Source organism: Microcaecilia unicolor, chromosome 3 (assembly GCF_901765095.1).
Source record: "Microcaecilia unicolor chromosome 3, aMicUni1.1, whole genome shotgun sequence".
NCBI lineage: Eukaryota > Metazoa > Chordata > Amphibia > Gymnophiona > Siphonopidae > Microcaecilia > Microcaecilia unicolor.
In genome coordinates this window covers 436294772-436317460 of record NC_044033.1, presented here as the reverse complement: position 1 = coordinate 436317460, position 22689 = coordinate 436294772, and the positions used below count along the sequence as shown (strand labels likewise).

The following is a 22689-nucleotide window of genomic DNA, read 5'->3' as shown; positions in this document are numbered from 1 at the left end:
AAGGCCTGCTTAGTAAGTAATGTTCTTACCAGATGCTGGAAATTGTCACTAGACATGTTTGAAAGAGAACAGGGAACTGAAAGCAATGTATTCATTTAGCCTGCATGTCTGAGTGTGCAGATGCAGTATGAAATAATATATACTAGTTGTAAAAGATTCTTTACTGGAATGGTTCACTGCTGTTGAACTTTGTCTTGAACTTGCTGATTGTAAGTAGAATATAACCTAAGCAATGATTTTTCAGAGTTTGTGTCCTATTATCTGTGATGTAAACCTGTTGTCTGGTTAATCCATGACTTAATACTTTCATAATAAAAGAGCAAAAAGGACATATGGAAGTTGGGACAGTCCTGTATGAATCCACTGATTGAGTGGACTGGACTCTCTCCACAAAGGCTGTCTATCTATCTATGTATCTATCTTTCTCCGAGGACAAGCAGGCTGCTTGTTCTCACTGATGGGTGACGTCCACGGCAGCCCCTCCAATCGGAATCTTCACTAGCAAAGTCCTTTGCTAGCCCTCGCGCGCCCGCACCGCGCATGCGCGGCCGTCTTCCCGCCCGAAACCGGCTCGAGCCGGCCAGTCTTCTTTCGTCCTCACTCGGTACGGTCGTGTTTTCGCTGTGTCGAGCCCCGGAAAGTCGACCTCGCGCGTCCTTTTTTCGACGTGTTTTTTCTTAGGAAAATCCTAAAAACTGTTTGGGAAGTGCTCCGGAAGCCCTCTCGGGTTTCGTTTGCCCCTTCCCGTATTTTTTCAGATTTTGCCACGGTAAGTTTTCTTTCGCGGCACCCAGCAGGCATCGGCACCGAGAGGACCGCTCACCCTCTGTTCAGGAGGTGTCGATGTGCTCCACTCTGGACAGCCCGGAACAGCCTTCACGCCCGGAACAGGTTCTGACGTCGACGCCTGCATCGACCTCTCTGCCTTTCTCTGCAGCCGCTCTGAACGAGAGCCTCCGGGCCGTTCTCCCAGAGATTCTGGGAGAGCTGTTGCGCCCTACCCCTCCGGTACCGGCGGTGCTTGCGCCTCCGGTACCGTCGAGCGTGGCGCCGGCTGGCCCATCGCCCGGGGTGAGGTCCCCGACGTCGGTACCGCGTGCGGTGCCGACTGCGGCCACCTCCCAGGAGGGCTCCCCGACTACGTCGGCGGAGGGAGCTTCGCCGATGCGGGCGAGGGAGTCTACCTCTCGACGCCCCCATCGTGGACGTGGCTCCACGAAGTCGAGCCGGGCGAGGTTGCAGACACAGGTTCGTGAACTTGTGTCTGACACCGAAGGTGAGGCCTCGTGGGAGGAAGAGGAAGATCCCAGATATTTCTCTGACGAGGAGTCTGAGGGTCTTCCTTCTGATCCCACTCCCTCCCCTGAAAGACAGCTTTCTCCTCCTGAGAGTCTGTCTTTCGCTTCCTTTGTCCGGGAGATGTCTACGGCCATCCCCTTCCCGGTGGTTGTGGAGGACGAGCCCAGGGCTGAAATGTTTGAGCTCCTGGACTATCCTTCTCCACCTAAGGAAGCGTCCACTGTTCCCTTGCACCATGTCCTAAAAAAGACATTGCTTGCGAACTGGACCAAGCCACTAAGTAATCCCCACATTCCCAAGAAGATCGAGTCCCAGTACCGGATCCATGGGGACCCAGAGCTGATGCGCACCCAGTTGCCTCATGACTCTGGAGTTGTGGATTTGGCCCTAAAGAAGGCTAAGAGTTCTAGGGAGCATGCTTCGGCGCCCCCGGGCAAAGACTCTAGAACCTTAGACTCCTTTGGGAGGAAGGCCTACCATTCTTCTATGCTCGTGGCCAAAATCCAGTCTTACCAGCTCTACACGAGCATACACATGCGGAACAATGTGCGACAGTTGGCGGGCTTGGTTGATGCGCTCCCCCCTGAGCAAGCCAAGCCTTTTTAGGAGGTGGTCAGGCAGCTGAAGGCGTGCAGAAAATTCCTGGCCAGAGGGGTGTATGACACCTTTGATGTTGCGTCCAGGGCCGCTGCTCAAGGTGTGGTGATGCGCAGGCTCTCATGGCTGCGTGCCTCCGACCTGGAGAATAGACTCCAGCAGCGGATTGCGGACTCGCCTTGCCGTGCGGACAATATTTTTGGAGAGAAGGTCGAACAGGTGGTAGAGCATCTCCACCAGTGGGATACCGCATTCGACAAGTTCTCCCGCCGGCAGCCTTCAGCATCTACCTCTACAGGTAGAAGATTTTTCGGGGGAAGGAAGACTGGTCCCTACACTTCTGGCAAGCGTAGGTACAATCCTCCTTCTCGACAGCCTGTGGCCCAGGCTAAGCCCCAGCGCGCTCGCTCTCGTCAGCAGCGTGCGACTCAGCAAGGCCCCGCGGCTCCCCAGCAAAAGCAAGGGACGGGCTTTTGACTGGCTCCAGCAGAGCATAGCCGACATCCAAGTGTCATTGCCGGGCGACCTGCCGGTCGGGGGGAGGTTGAAAGCTTTTCACCAAAGGTGGCCTCTCATAACCTCCGATCAGTGGGTTCTGCAAATAGTCCGGCAAGGATACACCCTCAATTTGACCTCCAAACCTCCAAATTGTCCACCGGGAGCTCAGTCTTACAGCTTCCAGCACAAGCAGGTACTTGCAGAGGAACTCTCCGCCCTTCTCAGCGCCAATGCGGTCGAGCCCGTGCCATCCGGGCAAGAGGGGCTGGGATTCTATTCCAGGTACTTCCTTGTGGAAAAGAAAACAGGGGGGATGCGTCCCATCCTAGACCTAAGGGCCCTGAACAAATATCTCGTAAAAGAAAAGTTCAGGATGCTTTCCCTGGGCACCCTCCTTCCCATGATTCAGGAAAACGATTGGCTATGCTCTCTGGACTTGAAGGATGCCTATACACACATCCCGATACTGCCAGCTCACAGACAGTATCTGCGATTTCAGCTGGGCACACGTCACTTCCAGTACTGTGTGCTACCCTTTGGGCTCGCCTCTGCGCCCAGGGTGTTCACAAAGTGCTTAGCTGTAGTAGCAGCGGCACTTCGCAGGCTGGGGGTGCACATGTTCCCATATCTCGACGATTGGCTGGTGAAGAACACATCCGAGGCAGGAGCCCTGCAGTTCATGCAGATGACTATTCGCCTCCTGGAGCTACTGGGGTTTGTGATAAATTACCCAAAGTCCCATCTCCTCCCAGTGCAGAAACTCGAGTTCATAGGAGCTCTGCTGGATTCTCAGACGGCTCGCGCCTACCTCCCAGAGGCGAGGGCCAGCAACTTGTTGTCCCTCGTCTCGCGGGTACGAGCGTCGCAGCAGATCACAGCTCGGCAGATGTTGAGATTGCTGGGCCACATGGCCTCCACAGTTCATGTGACTCCCATGGCCCGCCTTCACATGAGATCTGCTCAATGGACCCTAGCTTCCCAGTGGTTTCAGGCTGCTGGGGATCTAGAAGACGTGATCCACCTGTCCACGAGTTTTCTCAAATCCCTGTATTGGTGGACGATTTGGTCCAATTTGACTCTGGGACGTCCTTTCCAAATTCCTCAGCCACAAAAAGTGCTGACCACGGATGCGTCTCTCCTGGGATGGGGAGCTCATGTCGATGGGCTTCACACCCAAGGAAGCTGGTCCCTCCAGGAACGCGATCTACAGACCAATCTTCTGGAGTTGCGAGCGATCTGGAACGCTCTGAAGGCTTTCAGAGATCGGCTGTCCCACCAAATTATCCAAATTCAGACAGACAACCAGGTTACCATGTACTACGTCAACAAGCAGGGGGGCACCGGATCTCGCCCCCTGTGTCAGGAAGCCGTCAGCATGTGGCTCTGGGCTCGCCGTCACGGCATGGTGCTCCAAGCCACATATCTGTCAGGCGTAAACAACAGTCTGGCCGACAGATTGAGCAGGATTATGCAACCTCACGAGTGGTCGCTCAACTCCCGAGTGGTGCGCCAGATCTTCCAAGCGTGGGGCACCCCCTTGGTGGATCTCTTCGCATCTGGAGCCAACCACAAAGTCCCTCAGTTCTGTTCCAGGCTTCAGGCCCACGGCAGACTGGCATCGGATGCCTTCCTCCTGAATTGGGGGGAGGGTCTGCTGTATGCTTATCCTCCCATTCCTCTGGTGGGGAAGACTTTGCTGAAACTCAAGCAAGACCGAGGCACCATGATTCTGATTGCTCCTTTTTGGCCGCGTCAGATCTGGTTCCCTCTTCTTCTGGAGTTATCCTCCGGAGAACCGTGGAGATTGGAGTGTTTTCCGACCCTCATCACGCAGGACGAAGGGGCTCTTCTGCATCCCAGCCTCCGGTCCCTGGCTCTCACGGCCTGGATTTTGAGAGCGTAGACTTTGCCTCTTTGGGTCTGTCAGAGGGTGTCTCCCGCATCTTGCTTGCTTCCAGGAAAGATTCCACTAAGAGGAGTTACTTCTTTCTATGGAGGAGGTTTGCCGTCTGGTGTGACAGCAAGGCCCTAGATCCTCGCTCTTGTCCTACACAGACCCTGCTTGAATACCTTCTGCACTTGTCTGAGTCTGGCCTCAAGACCAACTCTGTAAGGGTTCACCTTAGTGCAATCAGTGCATACCATTACCATGTGGAAGGTAAGCCGATCTCGGGACAGCCTTTAGTTGTTCGCTTCATGAGAGGTTTGCTTTTGTCAAAGCCCCCTGTCAAGCCTCCTACAGTGTCATGGGATCTCAATGTCGTTCTCACCCAGCTGATGAAACCTCCTTTTGAGCCACTGAATTCCTGCCATCTGAAGTACTTGACCTGGAAGGTCATTTTCTTGGTGGCAGTTACTTCAGCTCGTAGAGTCAGTGAGCTTCAGGCCCTGGTAGCCCAGGCCCCTTACACCAAATTTCATCATAACAGAGTAGTCCTCCGCACTCACCCTAAGTTCTTGCCAAAGGTCGTGTCGGAGTTCCATCTGAACCAGTTAATTGTCTTGCCAACTTTCTTTCCCCGTCCTCATTCCTGCCCTGCTGAACGTCAGCTGCACACATTGGACTGCAAGAGAGCATTGGCCTTCTATCTGGAGCGGACACAGCCCAACAGACAGTCCGCCCAATTGTTTGTTTCTTTTGATCCCAATAGGAGGGGAGTGGCTGTGGGGAAACGCACCATATCCAATTGGCTAGCAGATTGCATTTCCTTCACTTACGCCCAGGCGGGGCTGGCTCTTGAGGGTCATGTCACGGCTCATAATGTTAGAGCCATGGCTGCGTCGGTAGCCCACTTGAAGTCAGCCTCCATTGAAGAAATTTACAAAGCTGCGACGTGGTCATCTGTCCACACATTCACATCTCATTACTGCCTGCAGCAGGATACCCGACGCGACAGTCGGTTCGGGCAGTCAGTTCTTCAGAGCCTCTTTGGGCTTTAGGATCCAACTCCACCCCCCGAGGGCCCTGTTTGTTCTGTTCCAGGCTGCACTCTCAGTTAGTTGGTAAATTTTTTAGGTCAATCTCAGTTATGTCCTCGCCGTTGCGAGGCCCAATTGACCATGGTTGTTGTTTTGAGTGAGCCTGGGGGCTAGGGATACCCCATCAGTGAGAACAAGCAGCCTGCTTGTCCTCGGAGAAAGCGAATGCTACATACCTGTAGAAGGTATTCTCCGAGGACAGCAGGCTGATTGTTCTCACAAACCCGCCCGCCTCCCCTTTGGAGTTGTGTCTTCCCTTCTCTTTGTATTGCTACATATGAGACTGGCCGGCTCGAGCCGGTTTCGGGTGGGAAGACGGCCGCGCATGCGCGGCGCGCGAGGGCTAGCAAAGGACTTTGCTAGTGAAGATTCCGATTGGAGGGGCTGCCGTGGACGTCACCCATCAGTGAGAACAATCAGCCTGCTGTCCTCGGAGAATACCTTCTACAGGTATGTAGCATTCGCTATACTAGGTATGTAATCTGCTCAGGTGAGAGTCTAAAGCAGACAGGAAGTGGACATGGCCATCTGTCAAAATCAATTAAAGATGAATGCTTGTGAGATATACTACATATAGCAACCCGATTGGTTATGAGTATAAAGAAATTTGATCATATACCACCAGTGCTTGTCGTATTGCACTGATTACCAGTGTCTGCAAAGATAAATTTCAAAATTTTGTGTTGGTATTCAAAGCCTTCTGATCAAAGGTTTCTAATTATCTTGCTCTTATCAACACAGTTGCGATCAACACAGAACTATATTAAAATTCCCTTGTCTTTGGTTAAGCTAAAAACTACGATGAAGTGGACTTTTTGTTATCTTGGCCTGTCTTTGTGGAAACAGTTGCCGGAGGACTTGAGGAAAAATGAAATTATTTGCAGTTTTGTAAAGCCTTGAAAACATGGTTTATGTGGTTTTATCTTATGTTTGATATTGTATTTTGTAGTATTGTAAACCGCTTTCGTACCTTATGGTGTAATGCGGTATATCAAATGAATAAATCAAATCAAGTTATTTGATCAGTAATCTAGTTGTCTTCTGAGTAAATCCTATTAAAGAAATTGATAAAGAATATTCATAGTCTCCTCTATTAAATACACAGGTCCTTTGGAGTTGGCATAACAGGTTCATACCTTAATGCTTATTGATTGAAATGGGGCCCGTACATAAGCGGGAAAAAAGCATTTTCTTTCAGTCTGGGAGTCTTATATTCAGTCCCTATCTCCCAAAGCTCATAGTTTAGTTATTAATTCCCTCTGATGGGGATGTGAAACAAAGTCAATTTTGTTTTGTTTTTTTCCTTTGGTTTAGGAATTTTTCTTTTATAAGTAGAGGATTTTGGGGGTGGGGAAGGAAGGTTAAGTCCAAAAATTACAACTATTGATATGTTGTACATAAGACTTCTTTATTTCTTGGGTGGGAGGGTAGATTGGGGCAGGATGCTGGCTGGATGGACTATTGGTGTGGCCTAGTATGGCTATTCTTTTTTGTGTGTGTGTAAAATACATTCCGCAGTAAACTCATAATTTGGACAATAAAAGCCACAAAAAATAATTAGTTATTGAGGGTGAGGAGCTTTATCCTACCTCCTAAGATATTGCTACTGGTGCTAAAAATGTCAGTTTCAGAATTTCTTCAACATATTTGTTTAACCTTTGTTTGCTTATATCCACCAGAAGATTCTTCCTCTGGCACAGGACAAGTTTGTGCAGTAGGAGCTTCAGATGTGAATATTGCAGCTCCAGTCCAACCACCAGCACCAATGCCAAGGAAGTCCCAGTTGGTAAGCATCAGAAAAATATTAGGCAAGATTTGGAAGGAGTTATATTCTGTTGCAGAAATTGCTAGTAGCTAGTTTTGTATGGTTTGTGCCTTCAGCACATGTGAGCTATGTCCTCTCAAACTGAATTTATCAATTAGCACCATTGCTGAGTGTGCCACCTATTCAACCTGCAGCAAGAAATAAGCATAAAATATGCAATCTCTCAGTATGGGTTCACTTGATAGTAAAATGGATTACCAAGCTCTCATTCCCTTTAAAAAGAAAGCTTGCTGCACCTGCAGTCCATTGCCATGTATAATTTTTATTCCTGCTAAGATGGCAAAAGACAAGTTTCAAGATCTCTAAGGCAAAATCCCCATTCTCAGTCAGACATGATTCCCATTTGACTTGCTCACAACGGCTCCCTAAAAGCTTTAATTGTTTGCTTTTTCTTCCTCCAATTATGGCTGTGTTTTGTAAGGCCTGGTTGTGTTAGCTAATTCAGGTTGCATTGGTAGAAACACTTCAACTAAGCTGAGTGCCTTTTAAAGCTTGATACCAAAGAGCTTAAGAATATAGACAAGTGTGTCAAACAGAAGGCCTATGGGCTATTCCTTCTCCAACCAATTCCGTTATCTGATCCATAAGATTAGAGCTTAGTGTCACAGACCAGTAGTCAGAGCAATAGCATTCGCAGAAGCAGCAAACCGCCTTTCCTACCCCATGCCAATTCTAGCCTCTGGTCACCACTGCTGCTTCTGTGGCTGAGCTCCAGGCATCTAGCATGGCATCTACTTCTCCCCCACCACCCCCTCCCTCACTCTGTCATGCTCTTGTGACAATCCCACTTGTTAGGAGGAGGCCAGCAGTGCTCAGATAACATTATTGCCCTCTGCTGTAAGTATGGACTGTCAATCTTACAGTAGCAGTATAGCATATCACACTGTTCAAAGTGCAACACTGACCCCAGCAGCGGAGGAGAAAGATAGGGTCGTAGGTGCTGCATTGCTGTTCTTCTTTCCTGCTCCCAGATGGGATGGCTATGGGAATGTGACTGAGTGGGGATGAATAGAAGATTAAGGAAGGATATGTGAGATGGGAGCTGGACTGAGGGAATGTGTGAGAACATTAAAAATAGGATTGGAGACTTGTAATATATGGTACGAAATGAGGATGTAGACATAATAGGCATCTCAGAAACCCAATGAAAAGAGGACAACCAGAGAGACACTATGATACCAGGGTATAAATTATATTGAAATGATAGGGTGGATCAAATTGGTGGACGGATGGTGTTGTATGTTAAGAATAAAAGGATAAAAAGCCCTGCAGGAAACAAAATGCAATGTAAAATGTTTATGTTTTGTTATCAGGTTCTTATGACCCACCAATTCTCCCAAAAAGAATTCAAGGTGCAGTAACAATAAACAAGCCACTGATCATATATCAGGATGTTGCAAAAGAAAAACAAATGGACAATAAGAAGTAGTAACCAAATTACTTCAATTAAAACATAATCAAGAAAATGTGTTTTTAAAGCCTTCCGAAAAAGAAAAAGGTTCATTAGAGAGCAAATCTGAACCTGGAAATTATTCCAAAGATGAACAGCAAAAAACCAGAAAGAGCAAGAAAAAATTGCTCTTTCCACATCAGTTTGGCAAAGCAGAAAAAGCAAAAGTGAGAGGACTGAGGAAGACCACTGTACATGAGAAGGGCCACACATGCTCAGAACTTTACAGTAGTTTCTGAGCTTTGAGAGACCGTTCCAGCTTTCCCAAGTCTGATTATCACCCATTTCTGTGCCTGATTAAGACCTGCTTGTTGACATAAAATCCATTTAAGTACACTTTATGGAGGAGTAGCCTAGTGGTTAGTGCAGTGGACTTTGATCCTGGGGAACAGAGTTCAATTCCCACTGTAGCTCCTTGTGACTCTGGGCAAGTGACTTAACCCTCCATTGCCCCTGGTACAAAAATGAGTACTTGAATATATGTGAACTGCTTTGAATGTAGTTGCAAAAACCTCAGAAAGGCAGTATATCAAGTCCCATTTCCCTTTCCCTTTATAGGCCTGGTTTCATAACAGAATGCCTATATGAGAAGTTAAAAAAAAAAGTGCTTATTTGAAGCCTAATTTATAAACACCAACGTGCTGTTAAAAATAAGCACCCAGATACCTCCCCAATAGTGCCCAAATGATGACATGCATATTTACATCTGCTCCCAAGCAGATGTAAATGTGTGTGTATACTTTTCTGTGTACTCAGTGTTTTATAAAATATATGGATACATCGTTATTCTGCTTTGCCTTGAATATGCCTTGACATTGGGAACGCCTATTTACAACATATATATAAATATGTATCATCTTATCAATTTGCATATACTAAAGGGCAGTTTTATAAAAGGTCTTTTCTGCATGTAAAAATGTCCTTACTCGTTGAAAATACGTTATAAAATTACCATCCACAAGCACAGGCAGAATCTCTCAAATTAAAACAGCCATCAGGGAGGACAAAGCCGTAGCGGAGAAATTAAATGAATTCTTTGCTTCGGTCTTCACCGAGGAGGATTTGGGGGGGACACCGGTGCCGGAAAGAATATTTGAAGCGGGGGAGTCGGAGAAACTAAACAAATTCTCTGTAACCTTGGAGGATGTAATGGGTCAGTTCAGCAAGCTGAAGAGTAGTAAATCACCGGGACCTGATGGTATTCATCCCAGAGTATTAATAGAACTAAAAAATGAACTTGCGGAGCTACTGTTAGAAATATGCAATCTGTCCCTAAAATCGAGTGTAGTACCGGAAGACTGGAGGGTAGCCAATGTTACTCCGATTTTTAAGAAGGGTTCCAGAGGAGATCCGGGAAATTATAGACCGGTGAGTCTGACGTCGGTGCCGGGCAAGATGGTGGAGGCTATTATTAAGAATAAAATTGCAGAGCATATACAAAAACATGGACTGATGAGACAAAGTCAGCACGGATTTAGTGAAGGGAAGTCTTGCCTCACCAATCTAATGCATTTTTTTGAGGGGGTAAGCAAACATGTGGACAATGGGGAGCCGGTTGATATTGTATATCTGGATTTTCAGAAGGCGTTTGACAAAGTGCCGCACGAAAGACTCCTGAAGAAATTGCAGAGTCATGGAATCGGAGGTAGGGTATTATTATGGATTAAGAACTGGTTGAAAGATAGGAAGCAGAGAGTAGGATTGCGTGGCCAGTATTCTCAGTGGAGGAGGGTAGTTAGTGGGGTCCCGCAGGGGTCTGTGCTGGGTCCGTTGCTTTTTAATGTATTTATAAATGACCTAGAGATGGGAATAACTAGTGAGGTAATTAAATTCGCCGATGACACAAAATTATTCAGGGTCGTCAAGTCGCAGGAGGAATGTGAACGATTACAGGAGGACCTTGCGAGACTGGGAGATTGGGCGTGCAAGTGGCAGATGAAGTTCAATGTTGACAAGTGCAAAGTGATGCATGTGGGTAAGAGGAACCCGAATTATAGCTACGTCTTGCAAGGTTCCGCGTTAGGAGTTACGGATCAAGAAAGGGATCTGGGTGTCGTCGTCGATGATACGCTGAAACCTTCTGCTCAGTGTGCTGCTGCGGCTAGGAAAGCGAATAGAATGTTGGGTGTTATTAGGAAGGGTATGGAGTCCAGGTGTGCGGATGTTATAATGCCGTTGTATCGCTCCATGGTGCGACCGCACCTGGAGTATTGTGTTCAGTACTGGTCTCCGTATCTCAAAAAAGATATAGTAGAATTGGAAAAGGTACAGCGAAGGGCGACGAAAATGATAGTGGGGATGGGACGACTTTCCTATGAAGAGAGGCTGAGAAGGCTAGGGCTTTTTAGCTTGGAGAAGAGACGGCTGAGGGGAGATATGATAGAAGTGTATAAAATAATGAGTGGAATGGATCGGGTGGATGTGAAGCGACTGTTCACGCTATCCAAAAATACTAGGACTAGAGGGCATGAGTTGAAGCTACAGTGTGGTAAATTTAAAACGAATCGGAGAAAATTTTTCTTCACCCAACGTGTAATTAGACTCTGGAATTCGTTGCCGGAGAACGTGGTACGGGCGGTTAGCTTGACGGAGTTTAAAAAGGGGTTAGATAGATTCCTAAAGGACAAGTCCATAGACCGCTATTAAATGGACTTGGAAAAATTCCGCATTTTTAGGTATAACTTGTCTGGAATGTTTTTACGTTTGGGGAGCGTGCCAGGTGCCCTTGACCTGGATTGGCCACTGTCGGTGACAGGATGCTGGGCTAGATGGACCTTTGGTCTTTCCCAGTATGGCACTACTTATGTACTTATGTACTTATGTTTGTAGCACCTTCCTAAAAGTCTGAACATCAGATGCCTTAATTTGTTTAAACTAAGTTAAATTAATCTGTCAGTGAATCAGTTATGCCTGAACTTTGTAGAAAATGTGACAATAATTTCCCTGTAAGATTGTTGCTTTGCGAATCCAAAGGAAAACCCTTCATATAATCTGTGGCTCATGTTTCATGCAGCCAATAGTATAGAACATCATGTGAGCCCAAGTTGTTGTTGTTGTTTTTTTTTAATAAAGTGCACAGTCACTCTCAAAGCACAATAAACTGAATGAATTCTTTCTTTCAACTCTGACATACTCAATTTTTCACCAAAAATATTAAATTGTCTTTTCACACAATAGAGTTCTAAGACATCTGCTTCATCAAAAATGCTTCCAAACAGGTCCCTTGCTGGTTCTGTCAATCATTCATCCCCGACATGGCCATTATTTTGAATATCGTCTGCTTCAGGGGAGATACTTTAATGAAAATGCCTCTGGAGTCTCAGCATATATTGGATGCCTTGCTGAAAAAGAAGAATTAATTGGTCACATTTCTGTCTCATAATAGCCAATGAAAAGCTATGTCATCACTTATATATAACCAGTGCTATGCTTCCACATGATCCTAGATGTCTACAAAGCTAAATCTCAATGTATTAAATTTAGGTAATCCACACCTGTATTTAAACCCCCATGGTGCACTAGCCTACACATCCGCAGCTGCTCACAGTAATTTATGCTGTCTGTAAAATTACCTTCCCGATCTCTCTCCCATACTTATTCAGTGATCCTCCAAAAAATACTTTCAAAAGCATAACAAAAACAATTACAGTGGTCTATTATGAAAGCTTACAGTGGTTGGCTACAGTATTTTGTATCCAAATTTGAAACTTTCTCTGGGTACATCTCGCATAAATTGTTGGGCATGGGTAGGCCAACATATAAATCAGTCCAGATATTTCACAATTAGTCCTACATCAAAGCTTAAATGTCTTACTGTCATTAGGATGTGACCAATCTTCATGAATCAAGTTGGCCTGAAGATAGTGGTTCTTCCTTTCCCTTTGTTATAGAATAAATGTGTGCACCAACTGATCTCCAATATTAGGTGCACCTGGGTCTGGCATCTCTTCAGCTCTTTACCTGCCTGACAATCCTGCATGCACTGTGGCAGGTTGCAGCAGAGACAGTGCTGAAAACTGCCTCTGGCCGGCGGCTGCACATCCCACAGGAAAATGCATCCACTGGCCAGAGAGAGGCAATTTTCAGTGTTGTCTCTGCCATGACCTGCCATAACATTTGGAAGTCCAGTGAGCGGATGAGGAGCTGGAGAGATGCTGGACCCAGGCACGAGGACAGGAAGGGAAAGTTCAGCTGTAGGTGGCCCTGGGCATTATTCCCAGGCTCACTAAGTGATAGCTATGCCCCTGTTTGTAGTGAAGCTAGTTGCTTTTGTTTTAACAAGAATTTTTCTTTTTGATAGTAAATTTTATTTACTGAAACCTGGAGTAGCTTTGGGAGGCCATGTCAATGCTTCCCAAAGCATTTGAAGAGGAATTTGTATTTTCATCACACAGGTGCTAATATCAAATTGTACTATTACATTAATATACTCATATTTTTGTGTTTTGTGTGTGTGTAGACCTCAGTGAATCAGCTACAGTCTTTTTTAGATTGGTTAGACAACTGTGACAGACCTGTGATTAAAGTACAGTGGATGCAAGACAAGATTCCTTTATTAGATATTTTACTTATTAAAATTGATGCCTCTATTTTTACCACTGTTTACTAGAAATCTACAGATCATAATGACTTTTTACATTATAGGTCTTTTTATCCATTGTGGCTGTGTCAAAGTTTGCCTGTTAGCCAGTTGTGTTTTACTGTGACTAAGGGCCCTGTTTACTAAGCTGCGCTACAGGCGTGCTAGAGTTTTTAGCGCATGCTAATGCTTGAGACACCCACAGGAATGTATGGGTGTCTCTAGTGTCAGCGCGTGCTAAAAATGCTAGCGCACCTTAGTAAACAGGGCCCTAAATCTAAAAGGCAAACAATTGTTTTAGCAAGATTGCTTCCACCTGGTTTTATATATTAAAGGGAGAAAATAGCAGAATGGTAAGAGTTAACTGAGAGAGGGAAGGGATATTTCTGACCTTTTAATGCTCAAAATAAGAGCACATTTTGGTTGGGAAAATGGGTACGACATGAATATGACTGAAAACCTTTAGCGGGTATAAAATACTTTTAATGGCAAAAATGTGCAGTAGTTGAATTATAGTTTCAATTACATGTAGTTTATCTTTTCAAAAAGGGTTGGACATATTTTTCTTTAATATTTGAGTTCTGTACTTGATATTTTTCTACTCTTGTTTTTAATTCCCTGATTGTTTTTATTATTGATGTAAACCATTTTGAATAACTTTATCATAAAGCAGTATACACCTTATGAATAAATACATAAATATTTGCATTTTGTGTTAATTTGCAGTTAAAAGCTAAACCCAAAAGAGTAAAAGCCATTTACAACTGTGTAGCAGATAATCCCGATGAACTAACATTTTCAGAGGGTGAAATTATTATAGTTATTGGTGAAGAGGATCAGGAGTGGTGGGTAAGTACCAGAAGCTTAACTTCATGGGTCACTATCAGTTTTGCATATGCTGCTGTGTTTGTATGAACTAGCTATTCTAGCTACCATGATAACCCTAGTATGTATGTAATTCAGTAGGCAATATATCCCAAACCCGTCTTTCCATTAGATTATGCAATGCATCAATAATCTAAATATTCTTTTTGTTTTCTTCAGAGGGCTGAGTTTAGAGTGCTAAATTGGTGTGCTTCTACATTATAAATTTAAAAGTTTTATCTTTCTGAGAGGTGAGCTAAAGTTGGGTGGTGAGGCATCTGGAAATTAGTCTGCATTCTTCTTCTGCACCACATATAGTACTAAAGAGAAAAGACATGAGCCTCTCAGTTACTCTGGTGTGAGGCTGAAGGAACGCTTTCTATCCATCATGTCTTGAAAAGCAGTCCGTGCAGGAGGATGGAGAAATCCTTTGAACTAACATACTGGAATTAGCTATGAGACAGCCAAGCTAAGCAGGGAAAAAAGCATTGAATAAATAGGATTAGCATATAATAGTATGTATATAATGGATTTATGCACATGCTTCCAGTATAGAGAGAGCTTTTGGTACCAGAAGTCATGATCATTAGTACCCATGACATTTAGCAGTACTTACCTGTGCATGTTCTTGCAGATATAAAATTTATTAACACCCAAAAAATTTCCAGGTTTTGCTTTCAAGATTTTTTATGAAGGATGTACAGTGGTACCATTAACTATATGGTACAAACTCTGTGAAGTAAACAATTGATTCTTTTCATCCTTCTAGACCAGTCCAGACATGATTGTGTCCACTTAGCAGAACATGGAGATGAGAAACTGAGAAACTAAATAGTTCTGGTGCAGTCTGGAAACCTTCACTATTTCTCTGCATCAAGCAGATGATATAGACTGGGCTGGTGTAGCAGGTTTGGTGTCTGGACCTGACTCCCCCAGTCTACTGTCCAATCTGTGGTCTTGGGTTCAAGTCCCAGGCCATCTGCTCCTGGGAGTTTGGACTGCAGTTCTCTTACCCTCAGTTGAGCTTTGAGTTGCATTTGGCTCTCCAAATGGCTGCGGTCCCTGTAGTGCCTCTGCCCGGGGTGGGGGGAGGGAGAGAAGGAGGTTATGTGTGAATGTTAGTGTGACTCCCCTCTTGCAGCTTTTGCAGAGGAGAAGATGTGGGGCACAGTGGCTAGGTCAAAGGGCAACACACTGAACTAAAAGTGACTGTGAAGGATACAGAAGGAAGCACTTGTATGATTTCCGGATCACAATGTGCAAACAGGCTTCTGTTAGATCTAGAGAGGTCAAGAACTCTCCCGGTCTGACCAAAGCTATCACAGTGTGCGGGGTCTCAGTGTGAAAGTGGAACTCTCATAAAGGTATTGCCCCCTTTTAAATCCAAGATGGGGCAGAAGGAGCTACTCTTTTGGGGGATGACAGAGTAAATTGAGTACCACCCTAGACGCTACTCCTGATAGGGAACCAACTCCACCACCTCTTAGAGAAGTTTTTATTAAAATCCAAACACAGCAACAAAAATTACGAACAAGTACGAAAAAACAGTTATTGGAATTCAGATAACAAGCCCTTGTACAAAAAGATTTAAAAAAATACCACCCAATAACCAAGCCAATGTCTCAACCCAATAAGCTGAAAGAGCTTTTAGAAATGAATTATTTTCTTCCTTCCCCACAAGTTTGGATATGTTTAAAAAAAAAAAAAAACTGGGGAAAAGCAAAAACCCCACCCCTTCCAACCCATAGCAACCCAAAAGGGGGAAGGAAAAACAAAGAAGCAAATCCAGTGTCATGTTTGACCTGTCTTTTGAGAGGCGAACCACAAGAGCATGCCAAAAGGATTTCTGAAACCGTGTTGGTGAACTCCAAAACATATCCTTGCTAAATCACATCCAGTACTCACTGATCTGAGGTAATGAGGACCCACTCATGGTAGAAGTGGCAGAGTCTGACTCTAAAGTCACAGTGGTGGTGATAGTGCTACCTGCTCAAGTGGGGTACAATGCAATATAAAATCCTATATACTTCCATTCTCCAAAAACTGGATCAATGTGGTTTGCAATAAAAGAATTGCTAGTACAAAATTAGGAATGACAAAATTAATATACTGTTTCCACTATATGTTTAACGATATATTTTAGAGAAAAAGAAAGTTTTCAATTTACCCCTTGAAGCTCATATAATTTTATTCTGGTGGAAGGGAATTCCATACCGAGTCTGCTTGATACGACAGTGTTAAATAATGTATTTGGGTGCATCCCTATTTGGACAACTGGCTCATTTGGGCAGACTCAATAGCAGACTTCAACGCATCCATGGAATCATAATCCACCTGCTGGAGCAGCCTGGGTAGTAAACCTGTACAAAAGTCACTTGCAGGCTCATTTTCGAAAGAGGAGGAAGCCCATCTTTTGACTTAAATCGGAAGATGGGCGTCCTTCTCATGGGGTCGTCCAAATCGGTATAATTGAAAGCTGATTTTGGACGTCCCCTGTGCGTATCGGAGGTGTATCGAAAGAACCAAGGACGTCCCTGACGAACACTTGGACGACTTTACCTGGTCGTGTTTTTTTACAACCAAGGCACAAAAGGTGCCCGAAATGAGCAGATGACCACCGGAGGGAATCAGGGATGACCTCTCTTTACTCCCCCAGTGGTCACTAACTCCCTCCCCCCCCTCAAAAAATATCTTTCAAAATATTGATTGCCAGCCTCAGATGTCATACTCAGGTCCATGACAGCAGTATGCGGGTCCCTGGAGCAGTGCACCTCAGACTGATGGACCCAGGCCCACACCCCCCCACCTGTTATGTTTGTGGAGGAAACAGCGAGCCCTCCAAAACCCACCACAAACCCATTGTACCCACATCTAGGTGCCCCCATTCACCTGTAAGGGCTATGGTAGTGGTGTGCAGTTGTGGGTAGTGGGTTTTGCGGGGCTCAACACACAAGGTAAGGGAGCTATGTACCTGGGAGCAATTTATGAATCCACTGCAGTGTCCCCTAGGGTGCCTGGTTGGTGTCCCGGCATGTCAGGGGGACCAGTGCACTACCAATGCTGGCTCCTCCCACGACCAAATGGCTTGCATTTGGTAGTTTCTTAGATGGATGCCCTTGGTTTCCATTATCGCCGAAAATCAGAAATGACCAAGTCTAAGGACAACCAAATTTCAGGATTTGACTGTATTATAGAAATGAAAGATGGACGTCCATCTTGTTTCAAAAATATGGGTTTCCCCGCCCTTGGATTGGGACGTTTTGCGAGGACGTCCAAATCGAAACGAGGACGTCCCTTTCGAAAATGCCCCTCTTGCTGTCTTCACAACAGCTGGAATATATGGGGATGTGGTTTGACACAACCGTGCCATGTTTCTTCCAAAACAGCAGATGTTCAAGTTCTAGGCTCAGAAGAGAGCTGTCTGTGCTCAACAGCCCCCTCAGGCAGGGGATTATGTCCAGTTCGGCTCATTGCAGTGACTGTGAAGGGGCAGGAGCCTACCTGTGCACACTTCAGAAAGCACTGCTATCTCACTGGGCTTCTTGTTCCTTTCTAAGTGCAGCTTCTCCTACCTGGGTTGTGCCAGAGGCACTTGGGGTGATGGGACAACCAAGGCCACTTGAGAGGGGTTCTGCTGAATGTGCCCAATTGGGTGACTACAGCATTGAGTCTGTTTGACTGGGGAGCCCATTGCTTTGGCCAGGCCATACAGGGTCTTTGGTACTGGATGGAAGCAATATGGTCCATAAATTAGGTAGAGACGAGAACTGTGTAGTTATACTGTAATATTTCTTCCCATTGGAGAGCAGCATGGCAGTTTGGATTATGTTTGACAACACTACAACAGTAACCTATATTAACAGACAGGGAGGGATCTGGAGTGTTAATGTGGCTCTGGAAGCCTACTGGTTATGCAGCTAGGCAGAGAAGCACCTTATGGCACTTCTAGCATTGCACATCATGGAGACAGACGATGCACAGCAGACTTCCTCAGCCAAAACATCCTGGAAGTGGGAAGGTAAGAGCTGAGTCCCTTGGCCTTTGAGCTCTTGGTGGATCAGTGGGACTGTCCATGCTGCAACCTGATGCAAGAAAGAGTTTGGTTTAGCTGGTATTGACTCTTGTGAAACCTAACCACAGCAGGAATCCTTGTACATGTTTCTAACCTGGCCTCAAGTAGGCATGGTCTTCTGAAGGGAACCAGTTGACCATTTCTAGTGATTCTAGTGGCACCAGATTTCCCCTCTCGATCCTCGTATGTAGACCTTGCGTGCCTTCTAGTGGGGTCCCTGCTTCCCCTCCCACGAAGACTGGATTCAAGGCAGGGTCTGATAGTCATGGAAGACCCAGATCCCTTCTATTTATGACCTGTCCCTTGAGAGGTGTTGTTTGAAGAACAAGAGATATCCCTTTGCCATGATTGCCACAGTATTGAGGTCCTGAAAATCTTCTACATCCTTGGCTTACATGCATGTTTAGAGAGTTTTTGAGGAGTAGTGCACTGAGCGCGACCTCTCTTCTTGGTGAATAAACCAAACTTCTGTTTTAGATTTCCTGTTGTCAAGGTTAGATCACAGTTTAGCGCTCAACTCTCTGAAGGTTCAAGGTGTGGCCCTCTCGTGTTTGCAGGGTAGAATTCATGTGGTTTCCCTGGAAGTGCACTTCTTGCAGGGCATGAAGCACACTCGGTCACTGCTTCAAGCGGTTCTCTCACTTTGGGACCTAAATTTGGTGCTTAGTGCTTTGATGGACCTGCAATTTGAGCCTCTCTGTGAGGGATCTATCTCTGAAGGCTTTGTTTTTGGTTACTATTTCTTCAGCTGTGTCCCTTTGTAAGCATGTGATGAAGCTACAAAGTAGTAAATTTAATAAGAATCAGAGAAAATTTTTCTTCACTCAATGTGTAATTAAACTCTGGAATTCATTGTCAGAGAATGTTGTAAAGGTGGGTAGCTTAGCGGGGTTTAAAAAAGGTCTGGATGGCTTCCTAAAGGAAAAGTCCATAGATCATTATTAAATTGACTTGGGGGAAATCCACTGCTATTTCTGGGATAAGCAGCATAAAATGTGTTGAACTTTATCAGGATCTTGCCAGCTATTTGTGACCTGGATTGGCCACTGTTGGAAACAGGATGCTGGGCTTGATGAACCTTTGGTCTGTCCCAGTGTGGCAATACTTATGTACTTCTTGCCGAAGGTTGTTTCATCATTTTATCTGAATCAAGTAGTATCTCTCTTGGCCTTTACCACAAGGAGGTCATCAGACTCAGCTAGGAAGCTTCATCAGTTCGATGTAGACAGGGCTCGTCTGCATTATCTGAAAGTGACAGATCCCTTCCATGAGTTGGATACACTGTTTGAAGCCACTTTCCCCTTGCATGGTCCCTAGAACAACACAGTTGCAAGGTGGATTAAAGCTGCCACTGAGACAGTTTACATCAGGTTATCAGGATACCCACAACAAATATTTATGAGAGACATTTGCATGCAGCTGGGGTTGCCTCCAGGATCAGGTTTGGGAACCACTGTACTAATGTACAAAGTTCACTGTTAAGATGCGGTGAAATTGTTCTGCAGTGGTTTACTAGAGGGTGTTTGAGTGTGTGAATGGTATGAAGTTGCTTTGACATTGGTATACTGAAGGTTTTCAGACTGTACCAATGATGTCACTTCAGTTAGGGACAAAACCCATAAGTCTGGACTAGTCTAGCAACACTCAAGGAAAGGAAATTAACAGGTATGAATAAATTTCACCTTTTCATCAGTTAGAGAGAGTGCAGCATTCTAATCAAAACATTTTAAACTCCTTAATGATTTAAATGTACAGTATTTAATATGACAGAGAACTTAAAACAGCACACACTTGCTTTCAGAGTTTGTATTGTTGCAATGTGTATGTGGAAAATGCTTTTGAATTTCCAGCCACTTTAAAAATTGAGACATAGGTCTTTTGTGTAACATAGTAGATGACAGCAGATAACTACTACTACTACTTAACATTTCTAAAGCACTACTAGGGTTACGCAGCGCTGTACAATTTAACATGGAAGGACAGTCCCTGCTCAAGGAGCTTACAATCTAAAAGACAGGTGTACAATCTAGAGACAAGTGTACAATCTAAAAGACAAGTGTAGAGTCAATCTGATAGGGCATACTATATTTCTCGAAAGGTTAGGGGCCGAAAGCAGCATTGACGAGGTGAGTTTTAAGCAGAGATTTGAAGATGGGTAGGGAGGGGGCTTGGCGTAGGGGTTGAGGAAGATTGTTCCAGGCATAGGGTGAGGCAAGGCAGAATGAGCGGAGCCTGGAGTTGGCAGTGGTGGAGAAGGGTACTGAAAGGAGGGATTTGTCCTGTGAGTGGAGGTTACGGGCGGGAACATAGGGGGAGATGAGGGTAGGGAGGTAGTGAGGAGCCGCAGACCGGGTGCATTTGTAGGTAAGGAGGAGAAGCTTGAATTGTATGCAGTATCTGATTGGAAGCCAGTGAAGTGACTTGAGGAGAGGGGTGATATGAGTATATCGGTTCTGGCGGAATATAAGACGTGCGGCAGAGTTCTGAACGGATTGAAGGGGGGATAGATGGCTAAGGGGGAGGCCGGTGAGGAGTAAGTTGCAGTAGTCAAGGCGAGAGGTAATGAGAGCGTGGACGAGAATTCGTGTGGTGTGCTCAGAGAGGAAAGGGCGAATTTTGCTGATGTTGAAGAGGAAGAAGCGACAGGTCTTGGCAGTCTGTTGGATATGCGCAGAGAAGGAGAGGGAGGAGTCGAAGATGACTCCGAGGTTGCGGGCAGATGGGACGGGGAGGATGAGGGTGTTATCAACTGAGATAGAGAGTGGAGGAAGAGGAGAAGTGGGTTTAGGTGGAAAGACGAGGAGCTCAGTTTTGGACAAGCTCAGCTTCAGGTGGTGGTTGGACATCCAGGCAGCAATGTCGGATAAGCAGGCCGATACCTTGGCCTGGGTCTCCGCGGTGATGTCTGGTGTGGAGAGATACAGCTGGGTGTCATCAGCATAAAGATGATGCTGAAAACCATGAGATGAGATCAGTGAGCCTAGGAAAGAGGTGTAGATTGAGAAGAGAAGGGGTCCAAGGACAGATCCCTGGGGAACTCCAACAGATAGTGGGATGGGAGTGGAGGAAGATCCATGAGAGTGTACCCTGAAGGTGCGGTGGGAGAGGTAAGAGGAGAGGACAAAAGAGGACAGTGTGGCAAGAAGTAAATCATGATTGACAGTGTCAAACGCAGCGGTTAGATTGAGGAGGATGAGGATGGAATAGTGGCCTCTGGATTAGGCGAGGAGCAGGTCGTTGCAGACTTTAGAGAGTGCTGTTTCTGTCGAGTGTAGAGGGCAAAACCCAGATTGAAGTGGATCGAGGATGGCATGAGAGGAGAGAAAATCAAGGCAGCGACTGTGAACGGCGCGCTCAAGTATTTTGGAGAGGAAGGGTAGGAGAGATGGGGCGGTAGTTGGAGGGGCAAGATAAAGACCTGTACTGTCCATCCAGTCTGCCCAACAAGTTAAACTCATAGAATAAGGCATGAGGTAATACCACATACGTATGCTTGATCTTGATTTGTCCTTGCCATTTTAAGGGCATAGACCATAGAAGTCTGCCTGGCATTGGCTTTGCTTCACAATTAATGGAGTTGCCATCTAAGCACTGTCCTTGTTCTCCAGCTTCTGAAGTTGTTGTTGAAGCCCCACTCCAGCCCATCTAAATCTGTCTAGGCACTATCAGGATACAGACCGTAGAAGTCTGCCCAACATTGGCTTTACTTCTCAATTACTGGTGGTTGGCATCTAATCCAGGCTTGACCAACCTACTGCCCACAGGCCAAAACCCGGCCCTCCAAGAGCTTTTATCTAGTCCTCTGAAGCTCAGGGGGGGTTCCTGCTTTCCCTGCCACAACTTAGCTAAGCCTAAACTTGCAGACAGCAGAGTCACTGGGGAAAGCTGGAATCCCACTGAGCTTCTGCCACTTAAGCCAGGTGAGAGGAAGGAAACTAGGTGAAGGCTGGGGGGGGGGGACTATATGAGAGGGAGAGAGACTACTACTAATCATTTCTATAGCGCTACTAGATGTACGCATCGCTGTACACAATTCCTTCAGGTACTTTTTCTGTCCCTAGAGGGCTCACAATCTAAGTTTTTGTATCTGGGACAATGGAGGGTTAAGTGACTTGCCAAGGTCACAAGGAGCTACAGTGGTAATCGAACCCAGGTTGCCAGGATCCATGCCTTCTAAACAGGATTCCTTTGTGTTTATCCCATGCATTTTTGAATTCAGTTACCATTTTTATCTCCACCAGCTCCCGTGGGAGGGCATTCCAAGTATCCACCACCCTCTCCTTGAAAAAGTAGTTCCTCACATTATTCTTGAGTTGGTGTGCCCCCCGGCAACCTCAATTAGTTCTACCACCTTCCTGTCTCTGGAAAAGATTTGTTTGTAGATTTAATACCTTTCCATATCATCAAGCTGATCAATCCATAGACTGGTGGGTTGTGTCCATCTACCAGCAGGTGGAGATAGAGAGCAAACTTTTGCCTCCCTATATGTGGTCATGTGCTGCCGGAAACTCCTCAGTATGTTCTCT

At 45.6% G+C, this 22689-nt stretch overlaps 1 protein-coding gene across 5 annotated transcripts in view; it reads left to right on the top strand.

The window, feature by feature from the left end:
• The window catches only part of ASAP2 (ArfGAP with SH3 domain, ankyrin repeat and PH domain 2), a 333390-nt gene that overhangs the window by 295607 nt on the left and 15094 nt on the right, over positions 1 to 22689 (top strand). For 4 of the 5 annotated variants that reach the window (XM_030198894.1, XM_030198892.1, XM_030198896.1 and 1 more), the window contains 2 exons: positions 7053 to 7159; positions 13954 to 14076. In XM_030198894.1, coding sequence (XP_030054754.1) covers positions 7053 to 7159; positions 13954 to 14076 — 230 coding nt within the window. The remainder of the gene's footprint in view (positions 1 to 7052; positions 7160 to 13953; positions 14077 to 22689) is intronic. The other variant, XM_030198893.1, reaches the window with a different exon arrangement.